At 39.1% G+C, this 27,924-nt stretch overlaps 1 protein-coding gene across 1 annotated transcript; it reads left to right on the top strand.

The window, feature by feature from the left end:
- Positions 1-429: 429 nt before the first annotated feature.
- On the top strand, positions 430-27,826 carry LOC148851107 (uncharacterized). The gene is made up of 6 exons (XM_088946436.1): positions 430-896; positions 8,412-8,523; positions 8,616-8,790; positions 25,063-25,116; positions 25,200-25,375; positions 27,474-27,826. The coding sequence occupies exons 1-6, from the start codon at positions 568-570 to the stop codon at positions 27,597-27,599; spliced, it is 972 nt and encodes a 323-aa protein (XP_088802562.1). The 5' UTR covers positions 430-567; the 3' UTR covers positions 27,600-27,826.
- The last annotated feature ends 98 nt before the right edge of the window (positions 27,827-27,924 follow it).

Here is a 27,924-nt window from a genome sequence, read left to right on the forward strand (position 1 = left end):
CAAAAATTGCAATTCTTCTTTTTTTTTTTTTTTTTGCAAAATATCTCTAGACGAAAACTATTGGATAACACACGGCTTGCAAGATTTTTTGATTTTACTAAAAATGGAAATGGAATATTTGGGATTGAGTTTGAGCCGAACTGTTTCAATGTTCCACGTGGCAACAGTTTTGACCACGTTAGACCATGGAGGACTCACCCGAGGTTGACGCTTTCATTTTGGTATTATTTTATTAGGGGTCCCATGGTAATTTAGCTGAAGACACATTACTGTTACAAGTATACGCCTGTTCCGGTATGGTACAAGGGCATATCCGTCAAGCACAGGAAAATAGTTGTCGGGACTCGAGAGTTTAGTTTCACGCCATCGAGGAACAAATGAACCTTTTTCAATATTACCAGAAATGTCCCTTCACTTCATCCTCGCCTCCTTAAATTCGTCCTTTCCTCTTTGGCTCACCTGAGCCCAGAATCGCCACATTCGAAGGAAAGAAAAATCAAAGTTTGACAAAAACATTACCGAACTCAGGAAAAAAAAGAAAAGAAAAGAGGGAAAAAGAAAGAGAAAATGGTTTCGGACTCGAAGCTCGTCGAAAGGCTGCGGGAATTTCTTCAAACGTCGGACCTGAACACGACCACCACAGCTATTGTCCGCCGTAAACTCGAAGAAGACTTTGGAGTGGATTTATCAGACAAGAAGGCGTTCATAAGAGAGCAAGTCGACCTTTTTCTTCAAAGCCAGTTCGAGAAGGCCGAAGAAGAGCAAGAAGACGACGAAGAAGAAGGTAAGCACAAAACAAATTCGGAAGACAACAATGGCTCCGATTCTGAAGAAGATGAGGACGGGGATGAAGAGGAAGAAGAGGGAAGCAACGGGAGGGGCAGACGGAAAAGATCGTAAGTGTTCCTTTTTTTTTTTTAATTTCGTTATCTTAATTTGTAGTTTCATTTCGATGGTTTCCAGTTTGTTGTGAATTGAAAGTTAGTTAATTGAAGCAGTTATAATTGGTGGTTTGTTGGCTAAAGTTAATGCATTTGTGCTTGGTATATTCTTATGACAATTCAATTCCTTGCATTTCTAAATGGGAACTATGGTATCTAATTGAAGCAATAAGATGGGGCATTGTCCATAATCTGATACTGCATTTGCCTCTTCTTTTATTGCATGCATCAAGCATTGTTTTTTCATGCAAAATGTGCTTGTACTCTTTCATTATGTAAATACATGCGATGGTTTATTTATTTTGACAGCATCATGTAATTAGAATCACAATATCTCACCATTATTTGCCGAAGACAATAAAGTTTGTGAAAATGTTGCTTAGTGCTTTTCTTTATTTCCTTCTATTTCCTCCACTTCTAGTTAAAATACTTTCTCAGAATGCCAAGCTTGAATTTGAAATACCAAGTTGCCCCAAACATGCGGTGTGTGCCCGTTGGAAATGCACAAAGCCACTTTTATGGTAAGCACCATGCACTAAGTGATTTTGGTCATATGCATAGAAGAGAATCTACACCACCAATGAGCAGAAGTGATCTCTTACAATTTGAAGTGGGTATAGGGCACACCCAAAAAGACATGAGTTGAAGTAGTGAGAAATAATTAAAGATATCATAATTTAACAATGGATATGGCATTGATGGCAGAACAAGATTCATGTAGCCAACCCTATAGTTGGGATGGAACATGGTTGAGTTGAATACTAAGCATTGATGATTTAAGTTCCAGTTACCCCCAATAAAAAAAAAGAACTAAAATGAAGGGGCAATTACTGTTTAAGTGACTCGATGATAGAAGAATTGAGTTTATAATATGACCATATCCAACTATCTTTTTGCAAGTACATGCAATTTGACATTGCATCACCTGCAATGGATGACCTACAGTGAGCCTACACAAGCGACTGATGCATAAGTAATAGCAGTGCACTAAAGCATTAAAGTGGTCTACTGCCTTTCAGGTAGATATTCCAGTGCCCTACAGCTTAGACCTACACTCGTAATTTTTAACTATTCCCTGTTATTAGTTCAACTTGTTTTGCTGGACATCACAGATTTTCCCAAAATCTTCTTTGATACTGTCACTATCAAAGATTAATCTTCTAGATGCACATGTACTAGAAGAATGAAAGAATAACATGAAAACAATATTTTTAAGCTGAATATCTGTAGCAAGAAGACCACCTAACATCACAGAAAGATTTAAATTCAATAGACATTGTATAAAGAGTAAACCCTCAGATTAAGATCCCATACTATCCAAAAGAAAAAAAAAATGATTTAAAAGTGCTGATGTGCTTGCTTGGCATGGAGGATTGTCAGACTAGAATCACTTTGTCTCAACTACATGGTGTTTGGTAGCATTGGAATTTCGTCTATTTGTATTTGAAGGTAGAAGCAGGAACAGAGAAACATTTTGGCACAAAATCTGGAGGACAATGTTTTGTTGGACATTTCAAACGCATAGGCACCACTCGATGTCACATAGGACGGGTGAGGCAGGAATGTCTTCCTGATCCAACAAATGCCATTTTAACATTTCTTCCAGTGCCCTCTGTGTGTGAAACCTGATGCAAGCTGTGATGTTCATGTTTCAAGTTGAATTCACTCTACCAGACATGATTTTTGAATGTTAAAGTTGAATCATCTATATGGTGCTGATGTGACAGCAATTTAACCTGAAATTGCAACATTTTTTTTTTGAGTAAAGGTAAAGTATCATTGTATTGATGTAGTGGAACATTACCAAAAACCCTCCTAATGAGCCAGAAAAGTTTCATTTCTTTTTAACTTGGGTGTATTGATTACTCAAATGGTTTCATCCATAACTTTGATTATGCCATTCTTTACCAGCCTCTGGAGTTTTCAAGTCTTTTTTTGACCACCTTTTTTTGCTCCCTTACAAGGTGAGGATGGATCCTGTGTTAGAGTTCTTGGGCTTTTTTCCATGGATTATTTGGGAGAAGGATCGCTAAACTGTTCACTGGCTGTGTGGGGATTTCTGAGTCTGGCATCATAAGCCTGGTTACTACTAGTGGTGTATTGGATTATGACAAGAGATGAGTTCAAAGATTTTTTGGTTGACTCTCTGGTTATCTTTTTTTTTTTTTTTTTTTTTTTAATGTGTTTTTTGCTACCTAATCCCTCATCTTTTCTTAACAGGTAGATATTAGGTAATAAAGGATGTACCCTAGTAGGACTTGGTTGGACTTTCTTTTGGCTTATTATTAGATTTACATCTTCAACTTGGTCTGGAGTTTATATACTATGATCTTGATGTCTATTTTCTTCATTCTTCTTCCTACTATCCTGTTATCATTCTCTTCTTCATCTCTTTTATGGGCCACTAGTTTGCCATTGAGAACACAAGTTTATCTATGTAGATAGGGCCATTGCCCAATGTTGGACCTGACCATCCAGGTGCATGAGGAATATGAGGAACTGTTGGAGATAATATGAGCAATATCTAACTCAACCTTTTAGGAACAGCAGGGAATGGCAATTCCTTAAGGGCTAAATCATTGCCTCTCGTTCATGGTTTAAAGCTGGCTGCCATGAACAGTTGTATAGGTTTCATTGTGGAGAGGGACTGCCAAGTAGCTATTCCTTGGTTGAGATCAGAGGAAGAGACACCTTGGGCATACTGGTTTCTGGTTAGAGAAGCAAGAGCAATAGGAAGTAACCTGAATTGCTCATTCAAGTGGGTCCCAAGGTATGCCACTTGCTTGGCTAGTACTCTAGCAAAAGGTGGGTTACAAGGCAGTCTTTTTTTTGAAGTTTCTGGTCTTGGGAGTGAATTGTAAAGATTTTACCAGATCTAAGAGTTAGTTTGGTCTTGGGAGTGAATTATGGATAGTAAGGAATTATCTTTTGATGAACACAATCAAATTCTGTTGACTAGAAGAACATGTTGGAACACAGGTTTGAATGTGAGAACATGGGTTGTAACGGTAAAATTTTAGGTATTTGTATAAAAAAAAAAGGTAAAATCTTGGGCTGACAAGCATAAGAAAGCTGGTTTGAGTCCAAGGGTGGCCATTCTGTGAAGAAATGCCAAAGGTTAGTCCATATCCAATCTACCCCTCCCAAGACCCCAGATATCATCATTGGGTAATGACATTTTATAGAAAAATTGTTGGACCTGGCTATGTTGGATCTTGGGAGTGGTGGACTAGATGTGGACTTTTTGGATTTTTCTTGATTGAAGTGTCCACTCTCAGGCTCGAATATCCATCCTCATGCTTGTCAACCTGAGATGACCATTGCACCAACCAATGGCCCCTGCTACTAAGTATACCTGGGAAACTTTTAGGCCTACGAGTCCAAATTTCAGAAGGCTGTTGCTTCAAAGAGAAATCGATGATTGTTCTAAGAGTTATTTGGATACTAGGAATCATGGTTTATAGGTGTGGTTAAAAGACCCCAAATGTATGTTTATGGTGTGCTTCTTTTATGACAAATTGATTAGAGGGTTTGCTGAAACATCTATTGTTGGATGAATTTGCAGAACTTAGTACAACAAAGAGTTGAAGCTTTTGTATGGCACTATAGCTACTTGTTTGATGGTGGATCAGTTAAGGGAGAATGGAATTTGAATTGATTGACAGGCTTGTGAAGAGTAGTAGCCATTTGTTTCTACTCTGTCACATTGCTAGAGATGCTTGGAGTTTCTTTCAGGTCTTCCTTTGAGTGGATTTAATTTGCCCTTCTAGGTCCCTGAGGTGATTCAGCTTGGTTCTCCATTTGGTTTGGCTCTTGATATTGTACCCTGTGGATTTTTATTTTTATTTTTTTTCCTTTTGTGAACATGGGGGAATTTAGAAGGAACAAAATGGAAAGGTTTTGACAGAGCTTCTCATCCACTTCTGGGATTTTTACTGGTGTATATGCTTTATCATCTTAGATTTGACTTTTCATATTAGAGAATTCCAAGTTGTGAAGATATTTAATTTTGATAGAGAGTGGGAGGGGTTTATGGAAATCTAAAACATGCATCTTTCTAGATTGATCTTTTGATATTTATGATGGCTTATCCTCCTTTATTTGTAAAATCTAAACTTTCATCTATGTATTAGGGAATGAGAAACGGATGAGGATAAGATATGCTTGGATTGTTGACATGAGATTGAAATGTAATATTTGAGTTGGTATAGGATAGAAGAGTTTGAGTCAGTTTGGGATTTATCCATCCCAGTCTATAAATTGATGTAATTTCTCATACTTAAAAAAATGCAAGATTCATACCTTTCTCTGGTATTTTACATGTTATCAGAGATGAAGGTTGAATCTAGAGGCTCTTCAACTTCTTCCCATGTTTCTGGTGGGTGGCTGGTCTGGTATAATAGCCACATGCTGGGTCTGCTATTTGATTTATTTTTTATCCTTCAGAAAGTGTTTCTGCCAGTGTATAGGAAACCGGACTGGCTGGTTGGACCAGTTGAACTGTGACTCAGGGGTCTGGCTGGTTTGGTGACACCCCAAGAACTGGAATTGTTAAAACCCAGTGAAAACTGGCTGGCTGGTTTGATTGGAAAACTGGTGAACTGGTCCCGGTTTCATGAAATTGCCGGGTCATTAAATAATTGAAATTTCAAAACATGCGTGACAAGACTTGAACCCTTGACCCCTTATTTTCAAATATTGCTTGATTACCAGTAATCCACTTCTTTATTTGTATTAACTAATGACTATTTATTGTATATAATATTTTATTAGACACATATTTTAAAGAAAATATGAATTAAGAGGCTTGAACCCTAGTCATTTGCTTTAAAAAGTAAGGAACTTTCCATCCATTCACCATATTTAAGTATGATAAAAGTTGTAAAATATATTAAATATAATATTTATATAGTATATATACGTATATGCCACGCCGTCATGGTTCAACCTCCAGTTTGATCCCGATTGAACCTCTGACCTGTGAACCTCTCTCCCTTTTCCGGTTCTCTGAACATTGGTTTCTACTTCTTTTATCTTTAATTTTGCAATTTAGTTTTTGGACTCCCAATTTTCTTTTCTCTTGTCACCAGTTATTGCTTGATATCAAGTATCCCTCTCTCATCTTTTAAACCCCCCAAGTACAGGAACATCTACAAATATAGTCTGTTTCTGAGGTCTGAACATCAAGGCCATCTACATCTATAGCATTTGAACAAGGTTTGGACTTTCAGTCAAATAACTTCATCAGAGAGCGACATCAACAGAGGAACAAATCAACTTTGTTACTGTCTTGGTGATCACCCCTTCGTCACCTCCAAAGCTCCTGATAATTGGGTCTGCAGCATTGACATACGAAAGGCATGGTTAACGCCATTCCAGCATTGGCAGGGCATCGACCTTATTATAGACGTCTGTTGAATCATGAAAATAGGAAGACTGTGTCTGTCTCCTTCATTTGTATCTCAATAACTGAAGAATATTTTATCCTCATCCGTCTCTCATTCCCTAACAATGTACATACATTATATCTATTTCTATATGTATGTATGTAATGTATACAGGCATAAAAGTTTTTTTTTTTGTGCTACATACTATGAACACAAGCAACAGTTTTGACCAACCCTGCTGCACTGCCTCATTTCTACTTTCATCCATTTACATCTTTTTTTTTTTTTTTGATCAATAACAGAAACTTTATTAAGAATTATGAAGCTTTAGGTACAAAAAAGGGGGACATAAAGAGTCTTATCTCCCCATCAGAAAATTACAATGAAAGAAGATTAAAAAATAGCCTCCCTATTCACCCCTTGCTTGTCCAACCCATCTGCAAAAGAATTAGCAGTCCTTTTCACCCAGCTGTATTGTATCTCAATGCCTCTACATAGCCCTAAGAATTTTTTCTTTTCATTATTGTAACTCCACAAGCCACTGTCCTCTTTCTTCAACCAGCTATTCACCACCTTTGAATCACCTTCCAAAATCAGCCGACTGATATTTAGTTCCCTTGCTCTTTGAACCCCTTCCAAAGCTGCAAGGATCTCAGCCCTAATAGAGTCTCCTTCTCCAATAGGGCTTGAGAATAGAGCAATAACAATCCCTTCCTCATTCCTGAAAACTCCCTCAATCCCAGAGGGCCCTGGATTCCTTATGCTACTGCCATCAAAATTCACTTTTATAAATCCGGAGGGAGGAGGGGACGACAAGGGACTAAGTGTCCTCTTACACAGAGTAGAGGTTGCTATCTCTTTCCAGTTTCTTAACAGGTCAGCAATAGGAAAGTCTGAGAACAATTCCATAGTTTTTAGCCAGTGGGCAGCCCTCAAAAGTATTAGGTCTAATAGTTCTTCCAGGGATCTTTCCTTTTCTGAAAATATTCGAGAGTTTCTTTCCTCCCATAGTGACCAACACACGGCTGCCCTAATACTCATCCACATCATCTTCCCTCACTTCTTAGGCCATCTGAAAAACGAAGGGGAGAACAAACCTTGGACACTCTTAGGAGGGTTCCAAGTACACCCAAAGCGAGAAAGTACCCACTCCCAAACAGTTTTAGTAACCTTACAAGAGACCAAAAGGTGGTAACCGGATTCCCCATCATCTTTACAGAGAGAGCATCTATTAGGAAGTAAACAAGAATTGGGTCTCTTTTTCTAAAGTAGATCATTTGTATTTATTCTTTCCAAGAAAATTTCCCAACAGAAAAATCCAACCCGAGGAGGAATGGGCTTGCTCCAAAATTCCTTAATTGGAAAGGACACACCAGAAGGGGCAGATGACTGAGTTAAGGTTTCAAAAAACGAAGTACAAGAGAAGGTTCCTGAAGTAGAAGGATCCAAATTCTGGTGTTTTCCCTATTAGGATCAAGGAAGATATTCTCAAGGATGGCTAATAAGGTAAGAGGTTGTCCAAGTCTGTATCCCTAATTGCCCTTCGCAGGTTGAGGTTCCACCCAAAACTAAGTGGAGTCTGAAGGAACTAAAAAAGAAGAGATAGGTTCATTTTTCAAATTTGACAGAGCATACAAGGAAGGAAACTGGTCATTCAGAGGTGAAACCCCAACCCAAAGATGTTCCCAAAATTTTATTCGATTGCCAGAGTTAACATCGTACCTGCTCCAATGGGAGAAAACTAGAAGCAGATCATGGATGGATTTCCACGGAGAAGCAGCTGTAGCCCTTGCCACAATTCCAGAATCCCAGCCGTTGTCTTCCAGCCCAAAAGTGTGTTTTCAAGATTGCTAAGATGATTGTTATGCCATTTCTATCATGGTAACATGACTAGTTGAATAAAGATTTTGATTTTATTTGAAGTATGCTTGTTATATTTTAATCCTAAACAAATGGAATACTTATTTGGGGAAAACTTGTGCTTTCTCTTTGTTGGCATGTAAGATAATTTTGAGATGATCATATGCCAGATTGCAGGTTGTCGATTTCACTAAATAAGTAGCTGTTATATCTTATTACACAGGTCAAACAAGCTGAACAAAGATGTCAGAAAAAGAGGTGGATTCACCAAATTATGTAAACTTTCTCCTCTTCTTCAAAAATTTGTTGGAGTGCCTGAAATGGCCAGAACTGAGGTACATAAAGAAATTTCCAACATTAACTGATTTGTGAGAAAAAGGAGCTTTCATATCATAGTTTTTCTTGCTCTTCTACACTTTGATTCTAGGTTGTCAAGCAGCTGTGGGCATATATTCGGGAGAACAATTTGCAAGATCCAAACAACAAAAGAAATATAATATGTGATGAAACATTGCGCTCCCTTTTTCGTGTTGATTCCATCAACATGTTTCAAATGAATAAAGCTCTGTCGAAGCATATTTGGCCATTGGATACAGAAGATGGTATTGTATTTAAAATTCTACTGGTGTCTATTCATATAGCGAGACATATTTCTAAATGTGAACTTTGTTATGGATCTTCTATTCATTTACTCTAAACATAATTTTTACAGTTAGATCTTCCTGGCTTGTTGAACTGAAGAAATTAGTATTCTCTTGTCAAGTTTGCTCTACCTATCAACTCAAATATTGCCCAAAATAAGTAGGGTTTATTTTGTGTAAGATGTTTTGTTTAAACAGACTAGATGTGTACACCTAACACATCTGAGATGTACACCTCAGAAGCTTCTACACTTCCAGAGTGCGCCTTGCCTTGAGGAGCACCTCCAGGCATACACCTCAAACACCTTTTAAAACATTGGCTTGCACATGATGTTTGATTTAGTATAACCGTCTTGGTTATGACATGACCTCAATTGTCACTGTTTTTTTTTGACAATTGTCACTATTGTCACTGTTTCATTACCTCCATGTGCTATGGCTCATATTATACTTCCCATACTTAAGGATATATGTTTCTTCCTCTCATAATAATATGCTTCTTTTTTATTTTTTTTTTTGCATTTTCACTAGGGCTGCAACTTGGGTGGGCTTGGGTTGGACATCTGTTATATTTTGAAAGGGTCCAGCCTGAGGGCCTGAGCCCAATGCAATGTAAAACTAGCGAGGGGCGCCCATGCTTAATACCAAGTAAATGGGGCAGTGAACTATAAGGAAGAATAATAAAAGTTGAGACAGTGGGATTCAAATCCTAGTCTTTGCTGGAATGAACCAACTAATATATGAAAGATATATATGGCATACAAATAAAAGAAATACAAATTTTAAATGTAGAAGAATAGACCCATCTTACAAAGTCATTAAGCATATATTTCCCCAAAACACATGCTATTCATCTTGTGAACCAACCAATTCTTTGTGGAACAATGTCTTCAACAACTGAAACTGTCCTCAAGGGAACACTTGTCAAATGTGTTCCCATAACCCCTAAAAAGAGCATTTGGACTAGCCCCACTACCTAACTCATTATATGCTTCTTCATTACATGTTTAGAAACAATCACGGAAAGAGAAATTACCAAAAAAAATTGCTTTCTCTGCACTCCTTGTCAACTCAATGCATCAGCAAAGCTACTTGTTGATATCTGCACTTGGACAAAATCCATTCTTACTTGCATAGCCAAATGCTTCACCTCCCTTATTATGAATCTGTAATGACATGTGCTTTAGCTGTAGTAGAAGTTCAGGACTGTTATCAGTCTTGAACCCTAATTGATTTCAGGTTTGAAAATAAGAAGAAAGGTAAAGAGAAAAGAGGAGGAAGAGGGAGGAGAAGCAGTAGAACACAAGAGTGAAAAGGAGGAGCAGAAGCTTAATGTTCTGCCGCCACCACTTTAATTAATATTTATAGGTTATGCTCATTACATGGAAAGGACAGATCTGCCCTTAGTCTTTACATAACAAATAGAGCAAAAATAAGACTGAAATAAATAACGACTGAAACAACTACATGACCAATAGCTAACCCTAGGAAGACTAGAACACCTTTCACCCTACGAACACAGTGGGACCGTAGCTGTGGGGCCCACATCAGTGTTCTCTACACTCCCCCTCAAGTTGGGAATAAATGTTTATCATTCCCAACTTGGATAGATCCGCCTCTAGCTTCTTCTGTGGTACAACTTTGGTGAGGATATATGCCAGCTGCATGTTGGAGGTGATGTATGAGAGACACACTTCTTGTGATGAGACCCTCTCACGTACAAAGTGTCGATCAACTTCAATATGTTTAATTTTGTCATGCTGCACCGGGTTGTGTGCTATATTAATAGCCGCTTGATTATCACAATACAACATCAGGGGCTTCTCATACTCAATACCCAACTCCTCAAGTAGTGATCTCAGCCAAAGAATTTCAACCACTCCGTTAGCCATTGACTTGTACTCAGCTTCAGCACTAGATCGGGAGACAACACTCTGTTTCTTACTCCAAGAGACCAGGTTACCTCCCACAAGAGCACAATATCCAGAGGTAGACCTTCTGTCATCAACACTCGCAGCCCAATTGGCATCCGTATAGACTTCCACCTTCATGTGGTCATTGTTCTTGAACAGTATACCTCTACCCGGGCATCTCTTCAAGTATGCTAGTATTCTTTCTGCTGCTAGAAGGTGTGTGGTTCTAGGAGAATGCATGTACTGACTAACAACACTAACTGCTTAGCTGATATCTGACCGAGTGAGGCATAGATATAGGAACTTTCCCATTAACCGTTGGAACATAACTTTGTCTTCAAGCAGCTCCCCACTCTCTGCACTAATCCTATGGTTCTGTTCAATGGGTGTTTCTACAGGTTTGACACCCAACTTTCTAGTTTCAGCCAACAGATCTAGAACATATTTCCTTTGAGAGACAAAGATCCCCTGTTTAGGTTTAGCAACCTCAATACCCAAAAAGTACCGTAGTGTACCCAGATCTTTCACCTCAAACTCTTGATGAAAGAGCTGTTTGAGGGACTCAATCTCATGGCTATCATTTCCTGTCACCACAATATCATCAACATATATTGCAAGTAGTGTCAGTGAGGACTCCACCCTCTTGATGAACAGTGTATGATCTGACTAGGCCTGTACATAACCGAACTTCCCAAAAGCTAGTCTGGATCTGTCAAACCAAGCTCTAGGTGACTGCTTCAAACCATACAATGCCTTATTGAGCCGGCAGACCTTCTTACCTGCCTCTGTATCATAGAATTAAGGAGGCAACTGCATGTAAACTTCTTCCTACAAGTCCCCATTCAAGAAGGCATTTTTAACATCCATTTGGTACAAAGGCCAAGTGTAGCTTGTTGCAAGAGATAATAGAACCCGAATGGTGGTCATCTTGGCTACCGGGGCAAATGTCTCCAAGTAATCTATACCATAAGTCTGAGTGAACCCTTTTGCAACTAGCCGAACTTTGTACCTCTCAATGGAACCATCCGCATTGTGCTTCACAGTAAATACCTATTTGCATCCAACTGGTTTCTTTCCTTTGGGCAGGTCAACTAGCTCCTAGGTATTATTTTTCAACAGGGCATCCATTTCAACTTGCATTGCACCTCTCCACTCCGGGACTGATAGGGCTTTTTGCACTGTTCTTGGAATAGGGACATTAGCAACAGAAGTGAGATAGGACCTGTAGGAGGGAGATAGGCGATCATAGGACAAAATTTGGGAGATGCAGTGGGCTGTAGATGTGGTACAATGCCGTTTTCCTTTACAGATGGCAATGGGAAGGTCAAGGTCATCTGCAGGGGGTGAGGTAGCAACAATGGAAGGAGTCTCTGTGGGCCCTGGGACTGTAATATCTGGACTTGGAGCCGCGGAAGAGGTTGGAGCTGGTCGGGACTGTTGATGACCTGGATCAACCTGCCTGCATCGCCTGTGATAGACTCTAAACTCCCGATCCCCCTGACCACCTTCGCTACTGCAACCCTCATCACCCACTGGAATAGGTAAGGGAACAGCCCCAAAAGTATTAACCCTGCCCTCCCTGCACTCCCCCTGAAGAAAAGGACCAACCCTGCCCTCACTGCACTCCCCCTAAAGAAAATGACCCAAATCTCCACCCTCACTACTCTCCCCCTGAGGAGAGACCCGAGAATAGTAGGGTGTCTCCTCAAAGAAAGTGACATCCATGGATACAAACCTCTTCCTTGAGACAGGATCATAGCAGCAATAACCCTTTTGAGTTTGTGCATAACCAAGAAAGATGCATTTGGAGGCCTTGGGTTCGAACTTGGAGTGATGGGCACCAAGAAGCTGAACAAAACAAGTACAACCAAATGTTTTGAGGGGAACAGTGAACAATTCCTCATCTGGGTATAGAAGGGAAACATGGGATGACATATCAAGAACCCGGGAAGGAACCCGATTAATAAGATATATCGCCGTGAGGATAGCATCACCCCAGAAGCGAATAGGGACATTGGAGGTAAACATAATGCTTCTAGCCACCTCCAAGATGTGCCTATTCTTCCTTTCTGCAATCCCATTCTGTTGAGGTGTATAAGGGCAAGTGCTCTGGTGAATAACCCCATGGGTAAGAAGGTAAGATGCCAATGGCTTAGCAAAATATTCCTTTGCATTATCAGATCTAAGAACTTTGATCTTGACATCAAACTGGGTTAGGATCATTTGGTGAAAGCTTTGGGTCAGGGTGGGAACCTCATCTCGGGAACGCATGAGATAAACCCAAGAAAACCGGGTATGTTCATCAACAAATAACAAAAAATATCTGTACCCACCCATGGAAGGAATGTGATATGGCCCCCAAACATCCGTATGCACAAGATCAAAAGGACGATTGCTCCTTTTATTGCTCAACGAATAAGAGTGTCTACAATGTTTAGCAAACTCACAGTTTTCACGTTGCAACTGGGACAACTCAACAGACTCAAACAAATTAGGAAACAGACTCCTTAAGGACCGAAAAGACAAATGACCCAATCGGTTGTGCCAAAGCATAACCGAACTCACACTTTGGGAAACAAGTGACTTCTTATCCCCTGGCTCTTTCTGATGAGAACTCTCCCCGAGCAGATAGATCCCATTCGTCTCACGGCCAGTCCCAATCACCTTCTTCGTCTTCAGGTCTTGAAAAACACATCGGTCAGGGAAGAAGGTTACTGAGCAGTTCATGTGTTTGGTAATACTACTGACTGAAAGGAGGTTAATATCAAGCTTAGGGACATGTAAGACAGAAGACAAGGAGATGGTATTCGATAGCTTGATGTCACCCTTGCCAGAAATGGGGACAAGAGAGCCATCAACAATAGATACTTTATCCCTACCAGAAGATAAATGATAAGTGGTAAACAATGAAGGCAAGCTAGTCATATGGTCAGATGCACCTGAATCTAATACCCAAAAGGGTTCAGTGGTACCTGGAGCTGAGGCATGGCAAGCTAAGGCTCGAGTACCTGAATTTGCGGAAGCAAATGTGGTGGGGGCTAATGGTGACTGCGGTGACTGAGCTGAGTTCCCAACTTCCCCTTCCAACTGTATAAGAGCAGCTCGAATTGCGGCTAAGGTCTCTAAGAATGTGCCTCTCGTATCAGACGAGGATGATGAATTAGGATGCACTGCCACATGAACGTTACCCTTCTTGCTTCTTAACTTTGCCGGGACCAAATAAGGATGTAGCTTCCAACATGTTTCTTTTGTGTGTTTGGGTTTCTTACAATGCCCACATACCACATAACTGTTGTTCCCAATACTGCCTTTTGCCTGATTCTTAAACTCCATTTCCGTCAAGAATCAGAAATTTCAAAATTAGGGTTACTACAGTCGAAACCAGCACTTGGACTATCAACCACAATCACAAAACTAGTATAGAACCAATCTGTACTCACAGTAGATGTACATGAAACGTGTATAAAACTGATCTGAAATCAGTAACCACACATAACAGCAACAGTCCGAACTGTTTTCACCCCCTTAAAAGAGTTCGAAACCCAAAAGAAAACTGAAAAACAGTTTGAAGAACAATCTGATATGCTGAAGCCGAATTGGGGTTTTAATCAGTCCTAAAAGCAAATTCTCAGCCATACACTCCAAACAGTACTGTACGGATAAGGCTTGTAGTAGGGTTCATATGAAACCCTAAAACTGATCAATGTTGAGGAGAGAACTATTAGGGTTTGCCGCGGTATTAGATCACAAGGTTCAGTCCAGTACTAGGGTTTGCCGCGGTATTAGATCACAAGGTTCAGTCCAGTACTAGGGTTTGCCGCAGGATTAAGACAAAACTTTAGAGAATAGAAAGATAAACCCTAGAGTGGTTTGGCCGCCCTTGGTAGATAGGTTCAACCTATCTTCTCTAATAATACTTCTCTTAGAAAATAAAAAACTTACAATAGGATGTTGTTCGCTGCCTTCCAAGGTTACCCGAACCCTAGCCTTATCTGATTCTTCCTGATCACCAACTCGCTGCAACTGTGGCAATTCTTCAAACAGCTGCTAATCCTCTGGAGATCTCCAAGAACCAGTCAACGAACTCTACTTTCTCAGCTTCCAGTCTTAGATGGTTCTCATGTGGTCGGCTGGACTAGACTCACATGAGAAACCCTAGCTCCGATACCAAGTAGAAGTTCAGGACTGTTATCAGTCTTGAACCCTAATTGATTTCAGGTTCGAAAATAAGAAGGTAAAGAGAAAAGAGGAGGAAAGGGGAGGAGAAGCAGTAGAACACAAGAGTTGAAAAGGAGGAGCAGAAGCTTAATGTTCTGCCGCCGCCACTTTAATTAATATTTATAGGTTATGCTCATTACATGGAAAGGACAGATCTGCCCTTAGTCTTTACATAACAAATAGAGCAAAAATAAGACTGAAGTAAATAACAACTGAAACAACTACATGACCAATAGCTAACCCTAGGAAGACTAGAACACCTTCCACCCTACGAACACAGTGGGACCGTAGCTGTGGGGCCCACATCAGTGTTCTCTACAGCTATCAATTTGAAACCAGTCTACTACCATTCTGAGATTGCCTTCCATCTCAATATTCCTATAGTTGAATGAATGCTTCGTGTATGTGTGAATTTTATTCTCTTTCTTTTCAGTTTCTATAGCCAATATATTTTTGTGAAGAAAAAACATGTAGAAAAAAGTTACTTTTCCAATAAATGGAAAATATATGTAGAGAACATATTGGCAAGCATAACTCATATTGAGCCTAGTAAGATTCAACAAAATTTCTGTAGTTCTCCACTGCACTAGGAGGAACTGTATGGAAAATGTTTTCCTACAAAGAGAAAAGCTCAATTTATAATGGTCCACATGCAGCCACCATATAATTGCAAACAGGCAGAAGGAAGAAAATGTAGAATACACACAAATAGAGAGATGCTCCCCTATCAGACAATGCTCTTATCATTCTGATATACTGTCTTAGTGAACAGGGGCCATCAACTCCCTCCCCTCCCCTATCCATTATCCATGCAATAACATTCTGAGCATTAATCTATAGCAGAAAAAACCATAAGAACATCAACAAAGGACCCTCTAGAACAGCAAGGGTCAACCATAGGTTTTACCATTACATGAAGCCATGACCCCTAATTAACCAACTATACAAATAGGATAAAAATTTAAAACTGGCACCCAACACAATAAAAAGGAATGAGAACAAAACTGAATTTGCTCTCAGGAAAATGAAAATGAGATAAACCGAGAGCAAATGAAAGATATGAGAAAGAGATCGGCCAGAGGGGCTACCGTTCACCTTCCTCTTCAACCTCAGCCGAGAAGAGCAGCGGCAGCAACCTTCCTCCCATTTCTTCTCCCCTATCTCTTTTTCTCGTTTTCCCATATTTTTTTATTCCTTTCCATTATCATATTTTCCCTCTTCCATGATGAGTACTTTGTGTGTAGAATCCCCCAAACTAATAATAGACGATAATTTTCAATTTGTTAAAAGAACTCACCTCATAAATCACAGAAGCCCCTTTCTGTGTCCCATCTCCCCCAATTATGTACACCTGAAATATGGCAAAGCATATGAAAACCAAGAAAGAGACAAAGGATGCTGAGGATTGTGACCATAGTTATCATACATATGAAATAAGACAAACTTATGCTTTATATACCTGATTTATACCCCGGTCCTGAATGCTGTCAACTATCTTAGAGGTATCATGTCCTCCTCGTGATGTACCAAGAATAGTACCGCCACACTTATGAATGTCGTTTACAACCTTGGGTGTTAAAGAAATGGTATTTCGAGCATGGAAACCCTTGTATCCTCCCTACAATTGCCACCATCCTCATTAGTAGAAGAAACCATGCATAAAAAATGCAAAAGATGCTTTCCAGTTTGAACCTACAAAGTCCCTGCATCAATCCTTAGCAAATAATGCATGTGTAACCATCATTTATTTGTGAACCAAGTCATGTTTTACAAGATAATGAAAATTAAACTCAGGGAGCTTGCAAATGATGGGTAAGAGACCAATTTTGAAAGCAACACAAGGACCTAATATTATTTCAAAGGTCAAACAATTACCATTAACCAACAAAGCATGTTTAATGACATAGCTACTGAACTGAAACAAAAATCTTGAATATGTGAACTCTAATGACATGGCTACTCACCTCTATCCCATGGATCCTATTAATGCCATACATGTAATTAAGGCCACACAATATTTCTCTAATAACTGTGTTAAGCCCAGGGCATAGACCACCTCACGTTACAATACATGCATGCACTTCATCAGACTCAAAATAAACCTGAGCAAGATAAAAGGAAGTCTTGTTAACATATGCTCCCTGCATTTTTTTTTTTTTTGGAATGAAGAATACTACAGAAAAGTATACCTTTTGACATGGTCCAGCGCGCCTAAAATGGATCCCTCTTGGACTAGTCTTGTGAACCACAATCTACAAAACCAACAGATCATACAGTAAACCATGGTCATGGCTGTTTAAGCATTTGAAAAATGGTCTCACCTACCATCTCTAATTTGTCAAAGACAAACTTTTTGAGGCACCTTGTGCCCTTGAACAAGGTTCATAGCAAGTCAGACCATATACCTATAATCCAGAAGATTCGTTCTCCGATAAATAACAAGTAAAACAAGTAAATAGGATGAGCTAAGGAAAATGGATCAGATGTTAAAACAACAACTACCTTTTGGGGAACAGTATCGTCCATGTCCACGAAATACTGCCTGGAAAAAAAGAATTGTTTTGATCAATCATCAATTTTAACCAAGATCATTCAAAAGAATATGTTAAAATTGCTGAATGATTTGTGGCAGTACTCTCTTTCATTCCCTTCCCTATCCCTCACAGTCCTCTTCGGTCAGCAAAGTACTCGACCAACTCAGAAATCCCTCACTCAGATCCCAGATCCTTAACAGCAGAAATCCATGAGAAATGAAACAAGAAAAAAAAAGAGAAAGAAAAAGTAGAAAGAGAAAACAAACTACACACAAAGAGAAGGATGATCGACGCTGCAAAGCAGGTGAATCGGAAGTCTGTTTTGCTCTGAGGTAATTTGCAGAAAGAGAGGATGACCTGCTTCGATGGTAATCTAACAATCCATAGGAGTAAACTGAACTCCCAGATTAGGTTCTTCTACCCGGGGGCACCTTCTTGGCAGTTTGCTGGTTTCCTCATCTGAACGGCGAAGCTGCAAGATCTTGGTTTGACAATGTCGATGAACAGAGGAGGTGCGACTTTGGCCTCAGGTTTCCGGCATTCGAATGATGACAACTCCTGTGGATTGAGACGCCGCCGCTCCTGCTATCGTCGAAAGAGACGATGAACAGGGGGAGAAAATGCAAGAGGAAGAAGGGGGAAGGGAACGGAAGAGAGAGAAAAAGAGAGTGAGAGAGAGAGCACGTGAGAGAGAAATAGAGAGACTAAGGGGAAAAACTAAAAGAAAGATCGCCACTGCAACTGTTAGCAGCGGGATGAGAGAAGGTGAGAGAGGTTCTAAAATCTTCAAATGAGGTACCCAAGTTGCACGACTAATTTTTACTTCTGGAACTTCTTCATAGTGGATTCCTTGCTTGCCTTCCTCTTTTTAAGCACATGGGTTTTAAACATCCTGCAATGTTATCAAAGAATTCCTTTTGTTTCTTATTTCTCATTTTAAGTTGTTGCTCACCACACACAAATAGTTGAAGGACGAAGTAATGAAGAAAGAAAAACTGTTTAATTTGATACTCTATTCTTGCCTTCCTCTCTGTTAATTTTGAAAGTCTGTTTGTATCTCCCAAAGGTTTTCTGGTTTGATCCTATTATTGTATCTCCTTTGTACAGCCTTTGGTTGTACTTTTCTCTTGAATGAATTGAAATATCAGTTAATGTATCCCCTAAAGTTGTCCAAATGGTGACCCCTTTTTTATGACCACAAATATGCCCTATTTGATCTTCTTTTATCTCTTTCAAATACTTAAATTCTCTTTCTGAAACCTCTTCTAACTGTTTTTTTTTTTTTATGAATAATAGAAGATTTCATTGAAGAAATTAGGGATACAATGGGAGGAAATAACCTCTCTTATCTCCCCCAACAAGAAACAAATAAAGCAGAAAAATTACAATCGAGCCCAAAACAAAGCACCCCTGTTTATCCCTTGTTTTGCTAATCCATCAGCAAAGGAGTTTGAACATCTCTTAACCCAATTTACTTTTACTTCCATGTATTTTGTCGGCCACTTGAATTTTTTCATTGCTGTACATCCACAGCCCATTTTTGTCTCCTTTCAACTAGCCCACTACCAGCTTGGAGTCTCCTTTGATGATCAGCTTCCTTATATTTATCTCCTTAGCTCTCTGTACACCTTCCAATGCCGCCAAGATCTCAGCCCTAAGGGAGTCACCTGCTTCAATTGGTCCTGAGAACAAGGCAATTATTTTCCCTTTCTCATCCCTTAATACACCCCCAATACCTGAAGGCCCCAGGTTACCAATACTGCTTCCATCGAAATTCATCTTGTAAAAGCCACTTGGAGGAGGGGGGGGGGGGCAAACTGGAACTGAGACCTCCTGACCTGGTGCTGGCTTATCGCCTTGTTTCTTCCTACCTCATCTTTTCTAGACGCATTTCATTGGGAACAGCAATCTTTCCTAATACTGACCTAGAGGTCAAATGAAGTTTCTTCTGGAACTGGCTCTTCAAAACCCCAAATATCTTGAGGAACATTGAAATGGTGGTCACTAAAGAAGGAAGCATTTCATGCTCTAAGCTAGAACACCCTTGCATGCGCTACCTATTCATACCCCATTCCTAGTTGCAGTTGACATTAAGAGATCCGAAGTTACAGTTATATTCTCTACCAATTACCAAATACAGGGCACAAATCACCTTTGGTTGGGCACCTAACATCATGAGTTACATTAAAAATATGTCTATCTAGGAGACAAAATGCCTGTTTAGGTGACAAGTAACAAGGTGGTGAGCTGCTTATTATAATGTTATTAATAGGGTTTCATCTTATTAGCATGTCTTTTTTTTTTTTTCAATAAATGATGAAATTTTATTAAATCATAAAAGGTTTGAGAATGAAAGCTCATACAACCCTTGGGGAGGCATGAGTTGCAGCCTCCCCCAATAAATTACAAGGAAATTACAACACAGGTCACAATTGAGCCCAGAATAGGTCTTCCCTATTTGCCCCTTGCTTGGCTAACACATCTGCCAAAGTATTTGCTAATCTCCTCACCCACTGTATAGAAGTAGACATATTCCTTGTTAGCCATTTGAATTTCTTGATTTCATTTTTGTAGCACCAAGCAGCATTCTGAGGGTTATTCAGCCAGCCCACCACTACCTTAGAGTCCCCTTCAATAATCAAATGCTCCACCCCCATCTGGTTTGCAAAAAGAACCCCTCGTACAGCGGCTAGTAATTCTGCCCTAAGCATTAGCATGTCTGTTTTTACATCCTATCATATTACCATTTATATTACTTTTCTACCCAACTATTCTCTCTTTGTTTTTTTGTGGTGACTAAGTGTCCCACTGTCACCTAGAATGAAATTGTTAATTTAGAGCTTTTCTTCCTTGAGCAGAAATGAAGAGATACAAGGTATTCCCAGATTCTTAGTCTTCTTTCCTCATCATTCCCACTGGTGCACATTAGTATAGACTGAAAGCCCTCCCACAATAAAGGGTGTAAGGACTTATCACTGTAAACCCCAACAAAAAAAATGTAACATCATCAAATTGAAAATTCAGCTGAATCAGCTCTCTATTATCCATCTAATTTGAATCATGGTACCAAAATCTCATATACAAGATGGGCCAAGCACTACAGTTCCCACACACTTCAATGCCATCTAATGACATTTGTTGAGTCCCCTTCAACAATAGCTAAGGATCCTGCTTGATGAGGTGAGTAGACACAGTTCCACATCTGTGGAATTGGTATCACCCATGGGACCTTGGGGGCCTGAACTTGTCCTATCCCAGTCCTGGTTCATTTTCAACTAGGGCTGGGCCTGGCCCCAGTGTTAATTTTGGATGGGATCAGGTTGTCTTGGGCATGTGCTGAAGTTATTTGTGGTATAATTCTACATTTCTACCACATAATATATTCTTGTACATATTATATTGCAATTAAATTGTATATTTCAAGTTAACAATCAAACCGATCTGGGCTGTTGGTTCATTAACCAACCAATGGCTTTATAGCCCTGTTTGGATAAACTTTTATAAAGTACTTTCGTACTTTTGAAAGTATAAAAGTACAAAAAACACGACATAGCGTTTGCATGTACTTTATACTTTTTTCTTTCATACTTTTAAAAGTATGAAAAACCCCAAAAGCACGAAGTCAACATTTTATAATTTTGTGCTTTTGGCGAAATTGTGCTTTCGTTTTCGTGCGAACGGGTGGTCACGTGTGTGACCACCACCCCTCAGTAAAACTCTCGACCCTACCTCCGCTCATCGCTGCTAGAGTCGGACTGCCATCACCAGTCTCAGACCACGAAACCACCAGAAACCGTCACCAGAAGTACAAAAGCATGTGCTTTTGCCAAACAGAAAATGGTCCTTCTGTTTTGGAAAGCGTACTTTTTCAAATTTTTTTACCCAAACGGTTTTCAAAGAAAAAATACCTAAGTAAAAGTATTTTATGTACTTTATACTTTGATATTTTTAAAAGTACAAAAGTAGAAGTCTATCCAAACAGCCCCAAAGAAGTAAAACCTAACTGTGTCTTTACTAAACTGGAAGCCTAAGCCTAGGGGGCCTTGTTATGTTGTATTTCTCTTTATAATTTTGGGCTGGGTTCTAGCTAATCACCTTGGGAAACTTTGGGCCTTGGTCATGTTCCTGTGCCATGGAAGATGCCCAGTTGTTCATCAATGAGGTTTTTGAAAGTTTTTCTCACTTGTCTTTCTTTTCTTTTCTTTTCCTTTTTTGGGTTCTTTTGAACTATATGGTTCATTTAGTAGGTTGCTACAATTTGTGCAGTCCAAATTACAGTTGACCATTTTGTAGCGTGGACTGTAGGTGAATGGTCATGATGCTTTAAGGGATATCATATATTCCTCATTTATAAACCTTCAAAAAGCGACGATTCTTATTCCAATGTTCAGTTTTTCTACTCTCTTCACCAAAATTTTAGTCAATTTTCTACAATTATACCTGTTTCTCTCTCTCTCTCTCTCTCTCTCTCTCTCTGTCTCTTTTCTTTTGATTATTTCATCTTAATGTTTGAACCTCATGATCGGTCCCTTCATATATATCTGTTGCCAAGTTAACCTGCTTGAGTAATGTTTAGGTGATAACATGAATGCATTATGTGTGCAGTTGGATCTTCTTTTTTTTTATTTTTTTCATTTATACAAGTAATACTTTTTATGGATGCCTTTATTATAGGTATATTTGACTACTGTTAGTCCTACCATCAACTGCATAGAAATGGTAGGCATGGGCTAACCTTCACCTCTCTATCCCACTGCTTATTTGTCTGTCATCCATTGCATGTCTCTCCTTGCACTAGATCTTGCCATATTTGCTTCTGATAGAATGAAAACCTCTAATGTATTCGGACTATATGTACCAACAGCTGTATGACAGCCCATAGGGGTTTGGATGGAATAATGCTAGATGAAGGGCTCTTTCTCTGGATGCTTTTTACTTTTAGGTTGAGCTTGAGCAATGATTATGGTGGCCTCAGGGGTTTCAGACAGAAAAAAAGAGGGTAAAGTGCGAATAGAAATTCCAGTTCAATTTTGCATTTCTTCTATATTTCTTAATTGATAGTGCTATATATAAATTAGGTTGGAATTAGTTTCATAAAGATCAGGGCAGTCTGTACAGAGTGCCAGATATTTCCAGCCACTGCATCTTTTCTTGAACATCGGCCCTCAGCCCCTGACAAAATTCTAATATTTGTCCCATGATGCTTAGATGATCTTTAGGCTCTGTTTGTTTGCATTGTAATTTGTCCCTGATTCAGTTTTGCAGTCATCTGTTTGCAGTGCAAATCTGAACTGATTACAAGGTTTGTTCCCGATTCTGTTTGTTAGCAGTGTAAAACTCCCAGATTCGAAGTACAAAGGAACAAGAGATTAATAAATGGAAGAGGGGCTTTTCATTACCTTGCATAAGAAACACACATGAGGAGAGAGGCAAGAAAAAGGCCTTCTTTTCTGCAGATATCACTGTATTTACCTTACCAAGGAAAATTTCCCAGCAGAAAGCTTGAATTTTTGGTGGGATAGGCTTACTCCAAATTTCTTTCACCGGGAAGTCCACCCATTGGGAGTTAGGTGAGGCAAGATGTTTAAAAAATGAATAACAAGTAAAGAGACCATGTGTGGAAACAGTCCAAATTCTGGAGTCATCCAGGTTTGGGTCTAGAGCAACTGTCTCTGGAATATCAAGCAAGCGGATCAAGGAGGCATGCTATTTTTCCCTTATGCCTCTTCTAAACTCAATATACCAGTTGACACCGGAAGGAGAAGGTGTTCCCATTCTAGTGATAGTTTCACCCTCAAGGTTGAAGAGGAGAAAAAGTTCAGGAAGAACCTTTCAATTGTTTCAATGAGACCATCATATTTGCCAATTAATGTCTTTACTTTGTGCTGCATCCACCACATCCCAAGCCACTGCTTGATATCCACAACAGTGGAACCTTTCCTCAATTTTTGTTCCTTTTATTTTGATAGGCTTGGAGGCATAACCTATTGACAATTCCTACTGTTTTACAGTAGGCAGATTATATATGGTCCTTCTTACCCATTTATGGATTGCTATCAAGAAGTTTATTAAAGTAGTTCTCTTCTTTACCTCTAGATTTTCTCCTCTTTTGGATGGCTGTAATCTACCATCTTAAATTGATGTTTTGAAGTACCACTCGTTCAAATCAGCATATTGTTTGTATTTGAACTGTTCGAGGTGACACTATTCTCTTCATATTCAACTGTAGTTATTGGGACCCGATGAATCAATTTTTTGTGCTAAGTACCTCGTCATTCGGTCTGCTTCTAAGTGGCTGATGACTCAGAGGCCGAAGTGGAGAATTTTGCTGGGTGAGGACCTGGATGCCGAGCTGACCAGAGGGCCGAGTTGCATATTAGGCGCCGAACTGACCAGAGGGCCGAGCTGCATATAAGGTGTCGAGCTGCATATTAGGCGCCGAGCTGATTGGTGGCTAGTTGGATTGATTGTTGAGATTCGTAATTCTTTAGAGACCTACAAGGAATCAATGTCAGAGGACCCGAGGTGGCTAACCCGGCGAGGTCGCTCCGATGCTTAAGTCAGTACTCTCATAGTAGACTGCGAGCTAAAAATCATAAAGTATGAGAGCTAGAATATGCTTACTTGCCCCCCCTATGCCATTGAGGTTGGTGCCTTTATATAGACATTGTTTGGCATAGGCTTCACGCATCGCATCCGAGATTTCCGCAAGGTCGTCTAAGTGGTTCGATATTCCTGGAGGCAACCGCCATGCACGTTGACCACCCTCCGAAACGTTCGGTACATGGGCCAACTTGCAAGGATCGTGGGAGTGTTGGGATATGCATGCTGAATTGTTGGCGAGCACATCTCGCAGCTTACCACCTGGACCTCAATCATGTCGACACGCCCTTGAGGGAGGTCGCTCCTTGCTTCGAGGTCACTTTGGCTATTGATGAGGTGCTGCAGGTCGGCCCCGGACGAGGTGCTTCTAGCCGTCCTGAATTGTGGTCGAAGTTGCCAGTTCAGCGCTTGTGCTAGGTCGCCAGTTCGGGACATCGTCATCTTGGCTAAGTTGTTGCCTAAGTGGTTCTGGGTGTCACCCAGTTGTTCCGAGATGCCATGTGTCACAATGTCATTGGAGGGCCAAACCTGCCCTCATCAGGACCATCATTTGACATGGACATTTTCTGGTTTCTTTAATTGTTAGCACTTATATTTTCCATGAGAAGGTTTTCTTAGAATTGACATTTGAAAGGTGAGTACTTTTCTCTACCAAATGATATCTATTTTTGTAGAAGCTTCATCAGTAATAAATATATAACTATTTAGGCTGGATAGCATATATGATGCCTCTGGTATGACTTGCTGGGTGGTTAGTGAGTTCTATGCATAGCTAAATTTTATCCTCCTGACTTGTATTGATGCAATTACTATTTGGAACGTGCTGCTTATCTACTGGTGTTAAATTTGTTCATTTAGTATGACTTTTATTATTATATTGTTAGCTCTTATTTTTGTTGATACTCACGTATTGTTGTTTTAGATGTTATGGATATAATTCATTTGTCTTTCACATGATCTTGCAGCTCCAGTCAAGTCAACACAAAAGGAAAAACAACAAAAACAAGAGAGGAAAGAAGGTGAGAAAAGTTAAGGTTTAAGGTTTTCTTGATGTGATAAATATATTCTGGGGATATACTTTCAATATTTTCCTCCTTGTCAGATCCAAATGAGCCAAAACAGAAAGAGAAACGACAGAAGGGAGGCAATTCAGGCTTTCTTGCTCCCCTTCCACTTTCAGATGCTTTGGTTAAGTTCCTTGGTACGGGTGAGAGTTCACTATCACGGGCTGGTGTTGTAAAGAGAATGTGGGAATACATAAAACAAAACAACTTGCAGGTATTTATTGCTTCTTTTGGTCAAATCCATTAACTTCAGTTATACTTCACAAGTGTGAAACCCTGCCAATTTTCTATAAGTTGTATGATCTCTGCATTATGATTATCCCATTACACATAATTGATACTCTACCACATGTCATAATCAATATGTTACCTTCAATAGTGCCAAAATTGGTCAGTTTTGAGAATGAAAGCTCTGAAGCAGTGCAATGAAGTTAAGCATTACAGATTGGAACATGTAAATAATTTAAGGCCAATCTGGAAGTCATTTATTTGCTTCTCCTTCACTTGGTTTTCTACCTATTCCCTTCAGTCGTCTCAAATTTTGCACTGGCCTCTAAGAGTGACATGCTTGATGCTCTGCCATCTCACTAGTGATTGATATATCGGTAACGAGGAGCATCTCAGTAAGTCAATTTTAAGATGTGAATTAAGAATGTGTTGAAACACTTGGGTATGCTGAAAAAGAAATAGATATGCATAGAAGTACCAAAGAAAAGTAAGCAAATCATACTCGCACACACACATATAAACTGGGAATAACTTTAATGCTTAAATAACCTTGGATGGGGTATAATAGTATAAAACTATAAATGCATCTATTTTTCCTACCTATGGTTATGAAAGAACTAGAAAGTGTTTATTGAACAATGTGAGGTTATAATATCTTTTTTCTTTTGCAAATTAAATAATATATTGATAAATGTGATTTTGTTAAAAAATTGAAAAAAAAACGTAAGCTGTAAATTTTTTGCATGCATATCATAAATTTTCTCATTTATGTGCTATTAAATAATAAATGGCAAAGCAGGATTCATGTAGCTGACCCCATATAGTTGGGACAAGGCTTAGATGATGATGTTGGTATGCTATGAAATAGTCAAATCTTTTGATAGGTAAAGCAATGTTTGTATTAATGTAAAATCTATTTGGGTGGATGGTGCTGAAACCACCATATGGGAATGATGCTGTTCAAATTTTTACAGGAACTATTGAAATGCAATTATATTATCATGAGTAGTTATAATTGAAAGGATTTTTTTCTTAAGATATCATGGGTCTATAGAAATATCAGCCACTTAATCTTTAAAGTTTTGTATTACCATACACCTTTTGATCTAAGGCATGGTGCTGCGTCAAATCATTTCCTAATTATGATAAACAAAACATGGTTATGAAGTATGAATTGAGGGATCTCGTATATCCTCCATATCAGTTTGTTGGAACTTACGACATGATATGGCCAATATGGACTAGTGCACAATACCATATCTAAGATGGGGCAGGAAGAATTTGTTTCTAGGTCTTTTCCTAATTTTATGGTCTTTGGTCTAATTAATGCTAGAAAAGTGAAAAGAAAAAAAAAGACGGGTTCTTGGTATATTGCCTGTAGGTATGTCATGGGCCTGTTTCTTAGACTTCGTAATAGTTGGCCTTTTATGGTAGATTTTGACTTTTAATGGTTGGCCTGTTATTGTAAGGAATTATTGATACTTTACAGTAGTTACTAGGGTATTGTAATATTTGTAAGATCCTAAAAAGTGGTACAGACTTTCTTGGATCATCAGTCTTTTGGTCATTTGTTGGGGTGTCATCTAAAGAACAAACCTAATTGTAGTCACATTGTAGTACTAACTGATGAGGTTTTGTTAGTTTGGTCTGCTAAAACTACACCTGCAGTTGAAGTGGTACATGCAATACCTATTATTTTTTCAGCCTATAGATGGTTTCAAATGAATTTTTAGTTACTCCTTTATATGTATCACTGGTAGTAGATAGAAGGTATCATTTTTTTTTTTATTAGTTAATGAAATTTTATTAATCAAGAAAGTTAATCAGTATAAGCATCCCTAAGGGAGGCACAGCAAATTAAAATTGAGTCCAATACCATTGATCCCTATTCTCCTTGCTTAGTTAGAGTACAGCAAAAGGATTGGCTGACCTCACTCATTGTATTCTCCATGTCATATTTCTTGTTAGCCATTTAAATTTCTTCATTTCATTCCTGAGAAGGTATAATCTTGTTTTTTCTACCATGTTTTCTAGTAATCTTCCCATTTCTTGTCGTCCTCACTTTTCTGCACTTGTCTCTGAAGGATCCATCTGATAAGAGGAGAATAATATGTGATGAGAAGCTCAAGGAACTCTTTGAGGTTGACTCTTTCCATGGCTTCACTGTTCCAAAGCTACTGGCAACTCATTTCATCAAGACAGAACAGTGAGTTGATCCTGGTTTTTTACGTTAAATCCAAGGGATGGGCAATTTTGCTTCTGAATGTAACTTTGGATTCTAACTGTTGCTCTGTTGTCATCTATTAGCTATCCTTTTTCACAGTTATGGAAAAAGAGCAATAGAAAATTGAAAAAGAAATCAGTGGTTTCTCTAGCCTTTTCAATGACATTCTCATATGTGGTTTCACATTTGGAATGCTATATCCAGATTTCACAAGATGTCATTGTCTGAAGTAGTTGATTTTCTTAAAAAATGGAAAATGGAGTCTTAAATGATCCAGCTTCTCCATACGTCCAATATCCCATATAATTACA

This window comes from Nelumbo lutea, chromosome 5, assembly GCF_056320005.1.
Source record: "Nelumbo lutea isolate HS-2025 chromosome 5, American lotus-T2T, whole genome shotgun sequence".
Lineage (NCBI taxonomy): Eukaryota > Viridiplantae > Streptophyta > Magnoliopsida > Proteales > Nelumbonaceae > Nelumbo > Nelumbo lutea.